Raw genomic sequence first — 20,184 nt, 5'->3', positions numbered from 1 at the left:
TCTAAGCTGCTCTATTAATATCAGTACTTGAATGCAGGGGTGTAGGAGCGATTTTGAACCAGGGGGGACACTGAAATCTAGGGGGGTTCGGGTGCATGCTCGGTGCAGTACGAAATAAAATTTAAGTTTAGGAAATAGTTGGGGGGACAAAACCTAGATTTTGAAATATGTGTGTGTGTGTGTGGGGGGGGGGGGGGGGGGGGGGCTTTAATGGCCATGCCCCCCCTTTGTATGATGGCTCCTACTGTCATGCTTGATTGTGTTTAATAGCAAATGATTTATATCCAATTACAGTATGCCAATGTAATTCTACTTTTAAGATAACAGAGTTTGCAAGTATTTTTATGAAATTGGATAGGAAGCCTGCTTATTATAATACCACATATGGGTGTGATGGTCAGGTGTCCACATAATTTTGGTCATGTAATGTATGTGTGACTGGAGTAAAAATATCAACAACATCAACAGTAAACTCGACATACAGTGGAGCTCCTTGTCATTCTGATGCCTGAGCACAGGGTGGCGCTGTTCCTCCTCTGCTCCTGATCATGGTTCTGATTGGACAGCAGCTCCTTCAGCCCTGAACGCTGCACTGCGCGGGTCAACAGCCAACATCTTGAGCAACACAGGACACAGGACACACAAAACCCGGTACGTTACCATTCTCTCTCTTTCTTCTCGCTTTCTAGATCTGTACATCTCTCTACAGATTGCTCGTGTATTCCTGAATAAGCTGCGGATTTCTGTGGTTCAGCTTTTGGCTTTGGGAGTCTTTGTGTCCTTTGTGAAGCGGTGATACAGCAGATGGCAGATGAAGTCCAGACACGGAGCCGTTATTAATAATTCTATATCATCATCATCATCATCATCATCATCATCATCATAACATTAATAGTCTCAAATACACATTTATTGCATTTGAAATAATCCATGATAGATGTTCTTCTAACGACATGACCCATGTAGATAGTCTGGATGATGCACACGTTTAGTGGCTTATTTTTAATTGTTTTAATCACTGAATTTCGAAACACCCCCCCACCCCCACCCCCACCCCAAAAAAAAAGATTAATGCGTAGGTTTGACGTGTAAGACTACGGATCAGTGCACATCAATAAGAGTGGTCCAGGATGTGCTTCCGTCAGCAGTTCCGCAGTTTGTCTCTCAGTATTGATCAGTGGATGTGACCCCCTTCCCCTTTTTTTCATCAGATCTGATGGAAAACCGGCACAAACGCGCAATTTCGGCCACGTCCGGTTTGAACGCAGAAATACGCACCAGATTCAGCAGCATGAGCGAATAGGTTACACACCATCAGCTATCTGCACCCGGCTTTGTTAGAATAAAAAACAAATGGCTAAAAATGGATGTAATTCAACACGAATACACACTTAGAATCGTCAGAAAAACCTACAGTATTCAATAGATTCCTACCCATTTCCTACAGTTTTATTTTCCCTTAAAGAAGTCACACGAATCTGTTTCTACTGTACGTGGGTTTATTATTATTATTATTACTATATATTTTTTTTAAATTATTATTGTTATTATTTTATTTTTTCTTAGATATTTCACGTTATTTTTCATACATTTGTCACATGTAAATATAGTGCCCCCCCCCCCCCCCCCTCCACACACACACACACACACACACACACAATTCATTTATTTTTGTAGGTTAACTCTTCTTTAATTCTTCACATTTCACAATTCATACTTTTTTTTTTTTTTTGCACGTTAATGTTTCACATGTATGGCATGTGGGGTCCCCCTTCCTCCCATGATTACTTTTTTTCACTTATTGATTTTTCAGGTGATTTTTTTTCACACAATGAACCTACTGGCACAAGTTTTTTCACGTGACTTATTTATCATCACATGATTTTTAAAAAGACACGATTCAGTTACATGTACATTTTTCACGTGGTTTTATTTTGCACTAATATTTTTTTTTCACGTGATCATGTTATTTATATAATCACATCTGGAAAAACTTGATCGCTTGTTAAATTGGTGTGATTTTATGCCAAACTAAATGCCAAATTATGCCAGTGTCTATCAGTGTTGAATTAACCCCAGCTGGACTTATATAACACTTGTAACAATAAATGTACCAATACTGTACTTTGCCTTGTCACTGGCGTGGTACCATCAAGGGTACACCTTTAATACTTTTAGTATGTATCATTCCTTAAGGACCATTGCTATACCATTAAAGCTTTACTAAAATATAATTATGCTACCGCACATGCACCTTCCCAGGTCTAACATACACATTAATGGTATAATACATGGACCCTTGATGGTACCACACCAATGATAAGGAACAATGCAGCTTGGTCACATTTATTTCTAAGAATGTACAGTGCTGAATAAATTCTCCATGATTCAGTTATGTTTTATTGTAACTAAATATCAGGTCATGCCAGTGCTGAATCAATACTGAATTAACACCAGCTGGACATATCTGAACACTCTGGGTGTTAATTCAACACTTAAATTCAGCAGTGTTGTTTTATTTAGTACTGTGTGTGTTATTAAACCCTGCTGTTTGTTCAGCACTGGGAATTTTGCTGTGTAATCGAGATATAAAAACATGAGTGCTTATGTTTCCTTTTTTTTCTCGTTGTATTCATTTAGTTTCAAGACGCAACAAAAGAAGCAGTAAAGTATTTGAATTTATTTTCTTTTAGCTTTCAGATAGTATGTGTTTTATTTAATTGTTTACATGAACAATTTCATTAAAACACACACTTTCAATTTTATATTTAAACTTTAGATTTGTTTTTATTTCCTAAATCTCAAGCTAGCGTATAATTCTAGACATTGTAATGTAAATTATATCGTCAAGGGCCTATTTTATGTGTGTTTATAGATTTTTCTTCATGGTTTTATTTTTATGACTAGCCATATTTTCTCAAAAAAATATCTTGTATTGGCTGATATTTTTTTCGTATTACAACTGATTAGGCTATAAAATTACAGATCAAGTACAGCCACCCTCTCCTCACATTAGGGATTAGATCAGTTTGTTTAGGTGAATTAGATCACTGTTATATAGAATATTTATACACTCAGCGTCCTCTTTAAGATTCCTGTTCTTGGCTGACAGGAGGGGAACCTGATGTGGTCTTCTGCTATTGTAGCCCATCCACCTCAAAGTTCACTGTGTTGTTTGCTCTGAGATGGTTTTCTACTCAACACAGTTGTAAAGAGTGTTTAGTTGTGTTACCGTATCCTTCCTGTTATATCGAACCAATCTGGTCATTTTCCTTTGACCTTTCTTATCAACAAGGTGTTTCTGCTTGCAGAACTACCACTCACTGATGTTTTTCACACCATTCTGTGTATACTGTCTACACAGAATGTCAGAAGACCAGAAATCTCAGTTTCTGAAAAACCCCAACCAGCCTGTCTGGCACCAACAACCATGCCACAGTCAAAGTCACATCAGCATTAACTGAAACATTTGACATGTATCTGCATGATATTGTGCATTGTGCTGTCACATGATTGATTATTTACTTGAATGTGCAGGTATACAAGGTGTTCCTATTAAAGTGGAACGTGAATTTACATTTTAAATTATCACTCATTATCTATTATGTTTGATGGATGGACTCATACTAGGCGTATCCGGGGATTTCTGCTATTGTTTGAATTGAAACTCGCCTATAGGAATTGATGTTTTTTGTTACTGCCAGTTATAGAAAAATGTGATTTGTAATAGGCCCCAAGTCAGCTTTGGAGAAAATAAAGCAATAGATTTCACAGCTGCCTGGTTATTGACTGACAAACTAAAATGTGTTCAGAAAGCGTTTGTGCTGTTGTTGTTTTTGTTTTTTCTTTTTCTTTTTATCTCTGTTCGCCTTTTAGCTGTAATGTACTCATGCATGTAATTTATTAGCAGAGGAAAGAAGGACTTTTTCATTTTCCATTGAATTTTTTAAACAGTTTGGCCTTTAATGGAAAGCCCATTAATAGAGTGGCGCAAGGATGATACACCAAAACCTGACTCAACACATTATTAATTTGTGCCCGTAAGCTATTTTATATTTTGTAAACACTCTCAACATGACAGCTTGTAAAAATGTCAGCTAATTAATAACCTCAGCTCGCACAACCTACAAAATCACATTTTTATTAAGATTTATAGCACTTTTAACAATGGACATTGTTCAAAAGCAGCTTTACAGAAATATATAAACTCAGGATATAGATTTTAAATATATGAATTTATCTCTAATTCCTAATTTATCCCTAATGAGCAAGCCAGAGGCGATGCAAAGAAAAACTCCCTGAGATGATATGAGGAAGAAACCTTGAGAGGAAGCGTCTGGGTGACCCCGGATAGTGTGATTAAAAATAAGTAAATCCCTTCTATAAAATCCTTGCTAATACTACATGGTCAAATAGTGCAATTGTGTAATCAGGAAAATTCATTACAGTTTTTACATGAAGTCTGTTTTGTTGATGGAGGCAACTGTTTGTGGCAATTGCAGTCCTAAAGCTATCATAGCATCTGTAGTCCTAACCATCACAGCATAACTGTTCATATGAATTGACGTCCAAAGCCATCTTTATGGTTTTTAAGTGGTACCATCCTCAGTAATCTCAATGAATTTTAGGTTGCACCATGTGGAGCCATCCTCAGTGGCCTCAGTAGCAGCAGGTGACTTCCAATTGATGAGAACTCCTGTCAGAAGTAGGGCAACAGGATGGATCAGGCAGGTCCAGAGAGCAGAAACAGTCAGGGTCACTGGTCTCTCAGGAGTATCATGTATAGCTCGACAGAAAGAAAGCAGGAAAGAGAGGGAGAGATTATTAGGTATGCTTATTGTCAAGTAATGGATTAAGGACAATGCACTTTATGTGAGTGCAAACAGGGACTCCAGCAAGACTAGCTATGACAGCATAACTGAAAGGGAGAGCCAAACGGTAACACAGACGTAAGGGACATCCCCTCAGTCTGAACAGACATGACACCTTGAATGTAATCCTACTTTGGCTGAATGAACAGCGTAATTGACGTTTATTTGGTGGATGATGTGCCAGTTTAGGAGCCTTTAGGCAACTGATTTAGAGAGGTGATAAATTAATGACTGGCATAAACTCTTGAAATGATGCCTAGGCTTGTTTGACAGAGCACACAGATTGATTTGTACTTTAAAAGTACATTTTACAGTTTACAGTGTAATGTTTTTGATATTTATTATTATCTCTAATATCAATATGTGTAAGGCAGTAAAGATATTTCACATTCAGAAATCAAAGTCAGCGGTTAATTCCTCTAAAACATTATATAAATATATATCCCTGCATTAAAGCATCTGGTGTCCTCTGACGTTTCCTTTCATGAAGTATTTATGAACATGACATAAACCCGGCTTGAACCTTTTGAACTACACCGTGAAACATACTGTCGCAGTCGAAATATCCTCATCCGAATATATTTTTTATGCTTTTCATGTACTTACTGAATGTACCTAATATAGCAAGATTTGATGTTCTAATAAGTATACATACATTATTGAACATAATCTAGTCCTGACTTCCGTGCAGTGTTGAGAAATTAAATGCACGTAATGGAACTGCGTATTTCAAACGCAAGAAAAAGTATATGTAATTCAGTTACCAAATGAAAAGTAATTGGATTACATCATTGTGAAAAATTACCATGAGCTCAGGGCTGCATTTAACCTGCCAAAAGAGAAAGATAACCCTGGGTGTTCAAGCAGCAAGAGAATATGTAAATAATAGAGATGAAAACGGTTTCTGGCTGTTAGCAGACATGATCACCGCTTGTGTGAAGGAATAAGAAACTCTGAGGTGTGGAGTTATAGGAACGTAATCAATGATGCGCTGGCGTGATGAAGTGGAGTTATTGTCTTACTGTTACCACACTGAAGTTAATTATTTTACAATAACTGCAAGTGTTTAGTTCCACCAATGTAAGCTGCCAAGGATTATCATTTTAAAAGAATTAAAAAATGGCACATCATACTTTTTATCCGGTAATAGTTACATTTAATGTTGTGGAAACAACTTATTTCCTGACAGCACTTACGTTATAGCAGATATAAGCAGTTGGGTTGAGTTACAGAGAAAACAGAAAGCACAAAAGCCTCCTGAAGACTTTCCTGTTTCTGAAAACCTCCTGATAATGTCCTGAAAGCATTACAAAGTGTTGACACTGAAGACTCCTTCCATATATGTTACATATGTTTCCTTTCAGAAAGTGTCACTGTATCAACAAGGATACTTGCTTTGATAAAAGTTTTTAATCCATTTATTATTAGGATTGTATTATGTTAAGACATCCACCGTGTTGGAACTAGAAAATTAATCAACACCTTCTAACCAATCAGAATCAAGAATTCAAAAGTGCCACAGTGTTAATATTTTCAAACAGGGCCACTTCTTTGTTCTAAATTTCCTGAATGTAATCAGAGAGGTTCTGCTCCTCTCTCACTTCTCAGGATGGAGTTTTGTATAGTGTGTTTGCTCAGGATCTATGTAAATAGAACAACTCTCCTGGGAGCTGGAGAGAAAAGTGAACTTTTTACAACCAATATGCATGAATAAAAAAGAAGGAGAACAGAATGTATTTTACAGAAACAAGACATTTAGGGTTTTACCTCCTACAGCTTTAGAAGGTTTTTTTAAAAGTTATTTTTGCACAAGCCATCTGTGTACTACGCTTAACTTTTACCACATCTGAAATAATCAATAAAGTACACTAGTCCCTAGATAGATAGACAGATCGATAGATAGATAGATAGATAGACAGAGAAAGAAAGAAAGAAAGAAAGAAAGAAAAAAGGAAATTGGGTACATATACACAGTACATAGGAAAGATTCAAGCAAATACAAAGTCTTTATAAAATAACATTATAAAATTCACAGAACATTACAAGAAATCAGTGAATCTTAGAAAAATATTTTTAATAAGCCTGTAGAATGAATAAAACAACATGATGTTCATTATTTTCCAATAACAGCACATCCTTAAGTGTTTTGTTCCTCTTATTCAGTACCACAGCAATTTACCAATGCTAATACCAGTGTCAAACTCTTTGGATATTTATAGATACATTTAATGTTGTGAAACGAGACAAGTTAGTTCTACAGATTAGTATCACTTATGTTATAGCCGCTATAAAGAGCCATTCCCTCATTTTCTCTTGAAGATTATAAGACAAAAAAATGTATCTTGTCATGTTACTGAGAATCAAAGCACAAATTCCTCAGTCCTGAGGACATTCCCGCTTTCGAAAATTTCAAGTTAAAATAAGTTTACCTGACACAAGAGACACAAGAGACAAGTAGAGTAAACACCGTCTCACCATTTCAACAAATACACATGTTTTTAGTTCATTTCCGTGGAGATTTCACTCCTGTGTAAGTTCTTGTGTTAGTTGTTACTACATAAATGATAACATATTAGGAAGAGCATATTAATTTAAAGCTGTGGTTTGTCTTGTAGCCATAAATAATTCAGAGCTGCTGTTATAGCAAATTAATCAACACTTTTTATCCAATTAGAATCGACATGGTATAAGCAGTCTACTGGAAATCTAGACTAGGATAAATCAGCAACATTTTAGTGAATGTTCATTGCTTGGAGCATTTCTGATGCAACAATGCATCAAAAAGTAGTTTGAAATTGTCTTTCAGCTCAGTTTTCTGTCATTTTGTCATAATTATATGCTCATTTGTTGACTTGGATCTGAAACTGAAAGATTGCATAACTTTGTACTGTATGACTCACTCAGTGATCAATCATTTCTCCTCTTTTCTAATCTAATGATTGCTTTTGGATTGCTTGATTTTGACTGTATATATTTTTAGCTCATTAATTCATGACACTTACCTAACGCGAACTGCTCATGGCTCAGTGAATAAGGATTATTTCATTCACTGCTTTTTGCTGTTTATTCCATTATAGTCCATTAATTTCTGATGCAATACAGTGAGCCTTGTTTTCTGGATAAACACGACTCAGCTAACAGCCAGAAAAAATCATCCATTGTTAGGCTAAAGTGCTGCATAAATTTGCATCTATTTGCATAGTATTGTTGCTCGAAGTATACATATTTGTGTTCACCTTCTAAACCTCTGTGTGAAATGTGAACCACTTCACATTTCTTCTAACTTCTACATTTTTCATCGAAGTGCACTTTAGTTTCTTTCTTATGTATTTACATAAAATAAGGTACAGCAAATTTCTACATGTGCATTATGTACAAATGAAATACAATGTAGAACCCTATAACAACAGATCATCAAAAATAGGCTGGGGGGGGGTCTTTTTCAAAGATATATATATATATATATATATATATATATATATATATATATATATATATATATATAAGCTTGGGACATTACACCTCCGCATCAGCAGAGGTCTGTCTCCCCTGGAATCTAATGTATTACATCCAGGTTATTGCCTGTTAATAGAGTATATGAGGCCAACGCTGAGACATCTTGCTAAGCTTAGTGTCTGTGTAAGTTCTGTGATTGTTATCCCTGTGTTTTGACCTTTGCTATGATTCTTGAATACTATCCGGATTTGCCCATTGGTTTGGATATTCAGGTTATATTCTGTGTTTGACCATGCGATCGCTTCACCGTTGAGTTTTGAATTGTGTACTGGATTTGTTAATAAACTTCCTGGACATGAATCCTGCATCCATGTTTCCCAGGGTCATAGGCTAGTCTGCGGACCTAGTTTAAAAATGATCAACAGCAATCAAGATCTTCTTTTTAAGCAAATAATCTGAATTAAATGTAATTAGTACATTTCTGCAAACAAAGGGAAAGTGCAAGTGCAGGCAGTGTATCTACAATGTACAGAACAATTTCTGATTTTAAGATGGATTATAAAGATTGGGAGAAGGAAAGGAGGATTATGGAGTGGATAATGGCTGATTGCAGAAACGGCAAAGAAATTCATGTACAAAACAGTAACTTTGTTTCCCATGCAAAAGAAGCAAAATGCATTTCCTCTTTCCAATGCCCGAACTGTCGGAGCTAGTTTCGTGTGATTTTATATGCTTTTTGAGATATAGTTGGGCTGGAAATTTTGTTGAGACCTGGAAACCCTGTCCATCCTCTCTCAAATCCTGTATATTACAATGGTAAAATGGTCATAAGTTTCCCTTAACTTCTTAGAAACAAAAAGTGGTCAGACTGAATGCAAATGTAATCTGCCTGACAAAAAAAAAAAAAATTCACATAGTGTAAAAGATACATTCACTTCTGGTATCTCATATTTTTATTTGACGGCGTCTAGGCAAACTTTGACTTGCCATTTATGAACCAAAGCCATGTGAGAATAAATTGAAATCGAAATGGAAGTCATTAAGTAGCATTTGTCACTATTCATTAAGTAGCATTCACTCCAAACTACTGTTTAGCTATATGTTGGATGGTGCACATCTTCAGAATAAAAATTCAGCTAGCTAGCTACTGTTACCAAAGTATGAGTTCCCTCTGAAATGACGCAACATCCTGTCCAACTGTAATCACCTGGCTTTTGCTTTGCATTGGAGATAGGTGTGAAATAAAATCTGGTGTGTCCTCTATTTTATCCTTGTAGCTAAGATGCAGGCCACCAAACATGAGCTAATTGGCTATTTCTACATTAAGAAGATAATTGTGTACATTTTATTTTTTGGCTAAACTTTTACTTTAACTGCTGGTAAGTCACTTTGGATGCAAAAAATCTGCCAAATGAATGTATGTCTCTGTTTACGTAAATGTAGTAATGATCCAGATGTTCACTGTAAAATTCCCTAAAGGCAGTTCTGTTTTTATCACCACTGAGGTGACACAGATGGAGGAAGTGTGAGTTGGGATGAGAGAGAGAGAGTGAGAGAGAGATTCAAAAGAAGAAGGATGGAGTTGTAGTGTCAGAATTGTGATGTAATTGCTATTCTGTTTGAAGCCCAGTGGTTTTGTATGAGATGACGCCATTAACACATCGTCCATCAACACTGCTACGGCCTTCATCATTCACCCGCAGCCTCAGGCGTTTCCCTCATTACGGCTCGGCTTTACTCATGCAGGCCTGAATGGGATATAAAGGGAAACGAGCAGGAGTGCGGCTGAATTGCTAAGAGTTTGTTGATTGTTAGTAATGCAAAGATTTAAGACCGTTGCAGCCCTTATCTGGCAAAAATAAGTGGTGCATTTACAGCCAGCAGCACATGCTGTCATTAAATAATCACAGAGCCAACCATTTATTTCCTCGTATCAATCAGAAGAGGCTTTCACTGCGATGTCCTGACTAGAGCCAAGAAAATACATTGCTACGGTTTTCACACTCCTGAATCAGACTCTTTCCTTGGCTCTTGATGACCTAATAAAGCCAAAAGCATTCAACAACCTGTCAAAAAAAAGTAAAAACCGTGCCAAATCATCTAGGAACACAGCGACAGCATTTTCTCCAAAGTATTAATACATGTTTTGTCGTACTCATTAATGCTGATACTGAAATGAGTGCTTATTATTAGTAGTAGTATTCATAGTAAGCAATCTGAGCCTCATGGAACATTTTATTTGTACACTCTGTTTGGGATGTTATGGTGTTTAATTAGTATCTGTAATAGCGAGCGTGAGGGCGGTCGACCTGAGAGCACAGAGTATTAGCGAGCATAGTCATTAACGAGCGCACATCTGTCAGTGCTTGCAGAATTGATGTGCTCTCACTTGTGATAGTGACTCTTATATCAAAAATAACGTCTTATCACACCATTGCAACACTTAAATGCTTGAAATCATGAAACTGCAACATTTTGTGAAACTTGTTTCTCGACGAGTGTTGGAAATGAAACATTTATACGCTTGGAAAGCACATAAAATAATGCGTCTTACTTTATTTAGCAAAAGAAAAAACATCTCTCTTTTATTGCAGTATGTCTATAAAGCAGTCTGTATTGATGTTCTGTGTACTGTGTAATGTGTGTACTGATTCATACTGTCTTTCCTGCTTTACTGTTTTTTTTTTTTATTATTCTTGCATTTAGCTGTCAAACTTTGTATTTACTTGCACACATGTCTCTCAAGTTCTCACGAAGTGCACCACTGATCACATTATGACTATACAGTATCTGCCTGTTTTTGATGACATGGACTAATACAATGCATCAATGCAATTCATATGCAGTGAACATATTAGTTTTCAATGCTTTATAGTTTATGTGTGACCTGATTGACCTCTGGCCCCTGGTCCTGCCACACCAACCATCAAACAAACCACCTCAAGAAATAAGCTCTTGGGATAAGCGTTGTCCTTTGTGCTGAGAAAAGGGAAGCTGCTAAAACTCCATAGCATTCACTGACCTTAGAGTAGCACCTATATGGGTGATGCAGTAAGATTGCTGATTCAGCGCTCTCTATATACAGTATGGATGTGAAAGGCAGAAAATCAATTCCTTCTTTCTAAACACACGCAGCAAAATCTCCAGGGAGAAATGAAGCCTTATAGTGTTTGTTTGTCCACACGATATTAAATGAACATGTAGGCATTAGTGCAGCACTAGGAGATTAGCTGGGTTTGACTTCAGCATGGAAAAATATCAAACGCAGCACACGGCAAACTTGCCTCTTATTAGTATCAGTCTTGACATTTGTTCAACTTCAAGTTCTCAGAAAAAATAGTGTTTTACCTTTTACTGTGAATACTTCTCTTGTTTAAAATCAAACACACTCTGTACATCAAATACATGGTATCTTTTTTCCAGCACAAACTCATTGATGTTATATATTGATGTTAAAACATTCATAGGTAAAAAAAACTCCAAACAACCAAACAGTCCAACGTCCTCATTTTTCTAAAATGTATGTTATGGGGACATTTTCTTAATTTCTTAATTCGTGTCAGTGCTGATGACACGTTCCACTCGTCCTCATTTTCTCCAAAGACTATTGCTAGCACTTGTCCCAAGTCACCTATAGTTGTATCAGTATCCGTATTATTGCTTATAGTGACACACACTATTTAATGTGGGGCAAAGTCTTAACGTTTAAAAATATATATTTGTAAATTAAGTTGTAAATATCTATTATTAGCTCTTTCAGAAGGAAGAATTATTGTGATTATTGATGTAGAGACAATTTTTAAAAAAAAATGTTTTGGTGCATTTGGGTAACTAGAGCTCATTTTTGTACTGAATATGCTTTTAGTAGTTTTAGTAGGCTATTGTATGTTTGGTCATTTATTGTGATAGTTTTTCCATTTTCTTTGCATATTTGCATCCTTGCATACATTTATCCAACTCTCAACGCAAACTTTGAGTCAACAGGTTTTCCATTGGCAAAATAAGTACTTATGGTAACTTAAATACACTACAGATGTGCTAAAATAACTGCTCAACTGCTTATAACAATAAATATGATTAAAGTGCTAGACAAATTAAGTTGTATTGAATCAAATTGGCCTACAGAGGCTATTCAATCCCTGATGGATATCTCTTGCAGCACTTTGCATTTGTAATGTCTGTGCAAATGACGTCTCTGAAAGCAGTTTCAGATTAAACGTATTGACTAATCAATAGAGAAGATAGGAGATGGTTTACTCTTGCAGACAAATCGAGTGTTTGGAGATAAATACATCATTGCATTCATTTTCGCAATTTTCTGTGGTTTTGAGTATTCGTATTGTGCCTCTGAAGACAAAAAACTGCATGAAGATAAACCTCTGTAATGATCATCTCTCTGAGGACCAGATTTGTTTGTTACATTTATTTTTTTATTTAAAAAAGCATTAAAAATCAGTAACAGTTAAACTCATCAAAGTGAGAAGTGTAGTATATTATAGAGAACGTGCACAATATTATACAAGTTGTGTTGGAACAATAATGTTGACTGTTTAAAAGCTATTGAATTGCTTTCAGAATAAAAATTCATTAAAACAGAAAGATATACATTTGCAAACATGCCTTTAGTGAAAACTAGAAAGAGCTACTTTAATGCCATTTATACAGACATATTTTTAAATATTTATATAAATTAATTTATTTAGCCTGATCACTATGTTACACTGAGTTTAGAAATCAAACAGCGACTGAAGAAGGCGTCACATCACTTCCGTCCTTAAAAGTCCTTCATTGACTGCCTTTGACTTTTAGAAGGATACCAGAGGTGCCGACATTATAGATAAATACACACTTTATGACCATTAAAGCACCAAAGTACTTCTTAGTGTATTTAAAGGGGTCATATGTTATTTATTTATTTATTTATTTTTATTACTACTACTACTACTACTACTACTACTACTACTGTCTGTGTTCACACAGGTTTCCTTCAGGTTCTTCAGTTTCCTCCCACCTCCAAAAATAAAAGCACCCCTCTCTGTATTTCTCTATATGTTTATATTAACCAGACCTGTTATTCTCAAGGCACTTATGTTATATCAAAGTCTTTCTCAGTAACAATCAGCCCTGATATGACATCACTGAGATGGAACAAGAGAAATGCTGAGGTCAAGCTACAGAATGATGATGTCATGACTTTGTGTATATGTGTGTTTGCATGAAAGAGAAATGTCTTCATTAATGTGTTTCACCATTGCTTTCTGGTTTTCCTGTAATTTAAGAAATGGCCTAAGGCGACCTTTCTGCTGCAGTGTGCTGCAAATTCAAAACAGTGAAACGAGAGAGAGAAGGAAGGACAAAGAGTGACGAGAGAGAGAGAGAGAGAGAGAGAGAGAGAGAGAGAGAGAGAGAGAGCTTGTGTGTGGTTGTGTGTGTAGTTTATTTTAAGCTAGGTCCATATTATACCCATATACTTTATATATCCATATAACTCATATCTGAGTTATATCCAATTATATCTTATATCTTATATCTATAGCTTTATCTAACTTTATCTCACCAGATGTCACACAGGGACAGAGAAACAGAGACAATGAAATGGAAAAAAGGAAAGCATGGGTGTGTACTACCTGTTAAATTGTATATCATCTGACCTTTCACTCAACTGCATTACAGAGAAACAGAGAGGGATCATCTTTCATAGGCACCTGCAGCATCTCACATTTTAACCTCTTGGCTTATTATTCAGTTTTTTACCTTAAACCATGTTATTCAGTACCTAAAGTGAAACTGTATAGTGAGGAATGTAGTCACAGTGACAGGTTCTGGGAGTTTAATCATCATCCTTAATGCTTACTATGATGTTAGGAAATAGTAACATTATCATGTTGCCTCTCCTGTCGAAGTCTGAGAGAGAAAGGGTCTATTTGAGCTGCAGGCTCTCATTGATTTCCCATTAAAGGATTAAAGCATGCACTGCATATAGAACTGCACTTTCTTCTTTCTCTGTTTTCTGTTCTCCCCCAACATGATGCATGTTCCTTTATTTCTCTTCCTCCTGCAGGCTCTGCGGTCCTCTCAGGCTCTCTCTGAAGTTAACAAGGACGTTCAGAGAGAACTGAAGCCAGACTTCATGGATTGGATTTCTGAATGCATGCTGCATCACGGCATTGGTGTGTTCTGCATTGGAAAGCTGCTCGACCGTCCAGTAAGTTCTGCAGCACTCGGTTTCATTTTGAGATCCAGGTCTTTGTCATCCACCTCACCTTTCTGATCCCTGGGGGACCGACACACTGCAGAGATGATAGAAGCACAGAGAACATAGTAGATGGGACGATTATGTATTGAATAAATCGAGGTTTTAGAACCACAACATGTAAGCAAGATGTTGATGAAACATAACATGGCCTTAAAAGGCAAATAACTGACAAGGTCACCATGGCCTTAAGCACAGTATTTTTTAATATAGTGCCTACATTTTATGAAGTGACTCAGTGGGTCAGAGAGAGAAGTCTAGAGACTGGAGCAATGACACTCTCTAAGTAATTCCACGACTGGCAGCTGTGGTGAGCAGGTCCATGGCGATATGATCTCCAAAGTGTCATGTCTGTATCTCCTCACGGTGCTGTGCTGGGCCAGCGCTCTGTGGTACCTCAGCGGCACCCGGCCCTCCACCTCCTACATCGGCCACATGTCTATCCCTGTTCGCAGGCAGCCTCCAAGATTGTCGAAAAATGTCACATTCAGCAACATCCGGACACGCATGCTGAATCCACACGCATTCCAGTTCTTAATCAATGAGCCGAAGAAATGCGAAGGCAACCCACCCTTTCTGCTCATCCTCATCAGCACCAACCACAAGGAGTTCGACGCCAGGCAGGCCATACGTGAGACATGGGGAGACGAGAGCACATACAGTGAGGCTCGTATCATCACGCTCTTTCTGCTCGGTCATAACCCTGAGCCGGTCCTCAATCAGATGGTGGAGCAGGAGAGCCAGATCTTCCATGACATCATCGTCGAGGACTTTGAGGATTCTTACCAAAACCTTACACTGAAGACGCTGATGGGAATGCGCTGGGTGGCCTCGTACTGCCCTGACACCAAGTACGTCATGAAGACTGACAGCGACATATTTGTCAACATGGACAACCTTGTGTTGAACCTGCTAAGACCCAACTCACAGCCCAGGCAACGGTTCTTCACGGGTCATGTTATAAACGGAGGGCCTATCCGAGACACTCGTAGTAAGTGGTACATGTCCAGAGATTTGTACCCTGAGAACAAGTACCCCCCTTTCTGTTCCGGGACAGGGTATGTGTTCTCTGGTGACATGGCAGAGTTGATCTATAAGACTTCCCTCCATACGCACCTCATTCACTTGGAAGACGTGTATGTTGGGATGTGTCTGCGCAAGCTTGGGGTGCACCCTATCCAGAACAGTGGCTTTAACCACTGGAAGATGAGCTACAGCCTCTGCCGCTACCGCAGAGTCGTGACCGTGCACCAGATCTCACCAGAGGAAATGCACAGGATTTGGAATGACATGTCTAGTAAGAAACATCTCAAGTGCTAACATCTTTTACATCACCATCTATAATCTGGGAGGAGGTTCTACTAGCGTTTCAGTTCTACAGGAACCAACTGTGGGTCTGAATCTTGTACTTTATCAAGGTGGAGCATTGGTGGTTTAGGGGTTACGCCTCTAAGTTCGTAATCCCAGGATTTCCAGAAAACTCTGATTGGAGCCTTGAGCAAGGCTCTTAACCCAGCTTGGAATGTATCCTTTTTCAATTGTAAATCGCTTTCAAAAAACATATTTGCCAAATTAACTAACATAAATTAATTATGTAGAAAAGGTATACAGATATTAAGATATAGGATCGGCTATACCTTGCCTGTCCGTATAACCAATATCCTGTTGAATATGCAAGGCAAATTTCTTGTCACTATTTAGACCCATGTATAGCCTGAGATGCTGATGAGTATTATGGCTTAAACTGGAGCCAAGATTGAATGTCATTTTTAATTCCTGACCTTTTATTCATAATTCCTGATTCAGAGATAGACAAAATCTCTGCCATGGACTGAATAGAAAATCTTTTCACTACAGCTGTACTTTTACCTGGTCTTGGTGTTTTTCTCTGGCTGAAAGTACTGAAAAGATAAGTATTGTTGCACCAGGCACAGATCAATGCACACTATCACCATTATCTTACATTGTACAACTTTGCTAATCTGCGACTGTGCAAATAAATATACACCAGCAAGGATGGGAACATAGGGGATACTGTGTTAGAACTTAATACCAGCTCTGTCAGATTAACTGCATTAACAACATTTTTCTTTATACCTAGATGCACTGAGATGTAATCGCTTTTTAGATGTCCCACAGAGACATGGTTAAGCATCTTTCAGCGGCCCGTTGAACGGAAAGAGCACAATGCACAGCAAGAGTAAGCAGAATCTAAACAATAGCAGGGGTGGACAAATAATAAATGAATAAATTGTTTGGCTTAGCCGAGCCACATCATGCTCCCCAGTCCTACGTTCAGTTGCCTGGAAACTTAACTGACTAGCATAACAAAAGTCATAGCATACTATAATAACATATTGGCAATCTAATTTGCTAGTTAAGTGCATTAATACAGACAAGAGTATATGGTTATTATCCTCTTCTAACAATTTGCAATGTACCTCATGGTCTTTGAATTTCTGCAGGTGTGGAATGGCCAGATCCCATTGCAAATAATACTTCAGGTGGTATTCCTTTATTGCACACTGATGGGTTTTGTTGTGGTTTGATTATGGGTAAAACAAGCTTTTAATCGCATTGTGTGAGATAGAATTTGTGAGATAAAAAGTCGCAATTGTGAAATATTAACTGGCAATGGCAAGAGGTAAAGTCACAACTGGTTTGGTATTTTCTCTGTTTCCTGATTCTGAAAAGAGTTGTTTGTTATCCATAAACATTAATAAACCCAGCTAGTAAAAACATTTTACAATGAGCTAGATCAGCTAATGTGTGTAGTGCAGTAGCTGGTGGGATATATATATATATATATATATATATATATATATATATATATATATATATATATATATATATATATATATATATATTCAGTACACTGTATATTGTACTATTGTTCCAACATAGTACAATTATACTATTGTACTATGTTGGAACGTACAATGGCTTTAAATTCTCACGTTACAATTAAGAAATATAACATATACACTTTTGGTAGTAAAAGATTTTTTCTTATATGTAATGCATTTCAAGTCATTGAATTACAATTTGAGGCTAGATTTCAGTCAGGTTTAAAATAGATATTAACTACAGTTGTTCATTTTGTAATGTAATGAGGTTTACATGACAAATTTATATTGTCATGTAAACCTCATTACAAAATGAACAGCTGTAGTTGATATCTACTTTAAACCTGCCTGAAATCTGTGCATGATCTTTAGATTTCTTTAGTCTTATTAATTATACAATATCAATTAAATACTCATTAAATGTCCTCCCAGCCAGATAATTTGACTGAAATTGAAAGCTTGTTGTAAGTGGTGGGGAAACGCATCATGTTTAAACTACTTGCCAAATTAAAAATTTTAGTTTTGCAATTGTCTACATACAAGAGTTTTTCTCTTTTCTGATTGCACTACTGGTAAACTAATAGCGAGGACATAAAATATACTTGCACAGTGATTCATCCACCCCTGTGTTCTTGTTATCTTGCTGTTGCAGGAAATCATGTTGTGTGCAAAACTGAGACGCTAACAATGTCTTTCTCTTCAAATATTAAATATGATCTTAGTGCATCCAGGTGTTAATCTTCCTAATGAGTGGAGCCTCAGACACTCACTTTCAGTTGGCTCTTTCATCCTCATATAAAAAGTATGAGACCACAAAGTATTCATCTAGACATTATAGATGTGTATTTTTGCGAGCAGCTTTGCAAAGTAGTAGAGCTCAGTAGTGAACCTAAATTAAACTATTAAACACATTAATGCCAAAATAGGCATCATTTTAAACAACGTAATACAGAGATCATATGGATATCAACATCACAACTGATACACACAAATAGCGAAGGCACGTACAATAAAATCTTTAAGTAATATATAAGTAATAAATACTGTATATCCTACAGAGCATAGAGATGCACAAGTTCTGCTGCTAATTCAGTAAATACGCCTCCAAGCTTCTATAATATGCAAACGATTATCTAAAGGTTTTAACACCATACCTGATAATATCACCAACACACAAACTTTTAGACTTTTATAAGTGTTTTCTCAATGCAATTAAGGAAGACCGTTTGTGATCGTATGCACTAAATATTAAATATTAAACCCACAATCAGAGATTTGAAGAGTACACTTTTGCTTCACATTATACAATGATGATGTACACATAAGTACACAAAGGTAATAAAGGTATAATGCTGGGACTGAAGAACCAACAACCAGAACAAGTATTTTCCATTTTTTTCTGGACAATTCTTTCTGTGTTATACAATGTATTCAAAATCTGAAGAGTGATCTCTGACCGTGGCTTTCAGGCTATGAGCTATAAGCTGATGGCTGGGTAGTAGGAAGTGGGACTGGTCTATCAGTACATCATGGTGATACACAAGTTGTATGATAAATACCACTTTTATTTTTTAAATGCTACTGATTGTGCACTTTAAAGAAAAACACACAGGAAATGACTCCTTGTCATTGCATCTCTGGAGGTTTAATTAAACATATCCTTCATTTTTTTTTAAATAAACGCCTTGATGATTCCTTTTGCGTCTGTCCTATTTTCTATGGTCCGTGACATTATCTTTATCATGTCTTGCCTAGGACACTGTTCCTATTGGCCACATATTCAGTGGCAAGATTTCTGTTTAAAAGTGTCGAAAAGAAATAGCTCTTGTATGGTATAGAGTAGTAGATGATATAGATATGATATACTTTACTACATTACAGTAGAAAAAATGTATATTACATAGCACAGTTGGTATAGTAAAGCATAAAGAGGTGTATTATAGGATAGTATACTGTAGTATGGAACAGTACTGTACAGTACAGCAGAAAAAATAGGTATCTTGACATCCTATATATATATATATATATATATATATATATATATATATATATATATATATATATATATATATATATATATATAGTAGATAGTTATATAGATAGATGGATAGATAGATAGATAGATAGATAGATAGATAGATAGATAGATACAGATATAGATATAAATATATTCCAATATATTGGAAATGAAAGACTCAAATCTCAACTCTGGAGCATGATCAAATAAAATTAAGTGCACTGCTGTGTTGGTCTTGACCTCTATAATGTACGTGGTGCATTTGGTGAAAATTGGAGAACATTGAATTTTTCACCCAAAAAACCCCACAAAGGCTATTTTTTGGCTCAAAAATTGTATGTGACGACTAACACAGGAGTGCACATATTTTTGTTTCACCATGCTCCAAAGCTGATATAGGACAGGACAGGGAAGTAGACAAAACAGTTATATAGTATAGTGTAGTATAGTACGGTTTAGTAGATTAAATTGATATATACAATAAAATGTAAGTAAATTAGTATAGTGTAATTCAGTAAAGCATGGTGTAGCACAGTATAGTATGGTAAAGTAGTAAAATAACTGATATTGTAGATAAAATTAGTATAGTACAGTATGGTATGATATAGTATAATATGGAATAGCATAGTGTAGTGTACTAGACAAAATATGTACAATATACTTTACAATATAATTTAGTAACAGTATGGTGTGGTATAGTGTAGTTATAGGATAGGACAGAACAAAACAGTACAGTACAGT

At 36.5% G+C, this 20,184-nt stretch overlaps 1 protein-coding gene across 1 annotated transcript; it reads left to right on the top strand.

Moving 5' to 3' along the window:
* Positions 1-234: 234 nt before the first annotated feature.
* Positions 235-17,359, top strand: b3galt1a (UDP-Gal:betaGlcNAc beta 1,3-galactosyltransferase, polypeptide 1a). The gene is made up of 2 exons (XM_017480845.3): positions 235-651; positions 14,389-17,359. The coding sequence occupies exon 2, from the start codon at positions 14,911-14,913 to the stop codon at positions 15,898-15,900; it is 990 nt and encodes a 329-aa protein (XP_017336334.1). The 5' UTR covers positions 235-651; positions 14,389-14,910; the 3' UTR covers positions 15,901-17,359.
* Positions 17,360-20,184: the final 2,825 nt, after the last annotated feature.

Source organism: Ictalurus punctatus, chromosome 12, assembly GCF_001660625.3.
Source record: "Ictalurus punctatus breed USDA103 chromosome 12, Coco_2.0, whole genome shotgun sequence".
Classification (NCBI taxonomy): domain Eukaryota; kingdom Metazoa; phylum Chordata; class Actinopteri; order Siluriformes; family Ictaluridae; genus Ictalurus; species Ictalurus punctatus.
Note: the sequence above shows the minus strand (reverse complement) of the source record. Positions and strands in the feature narration are given on the sequence as shown.

What these genes read in the sequence shown, in the direction of transcription:
- b3galt1a (XM_017480845.3), top strand. Translation starts at nt 14,911, where the DNA reads ATGATCTCCAAAGTGTCATGTCTGTATCTCCTCACGGTGCTGTGCTGG.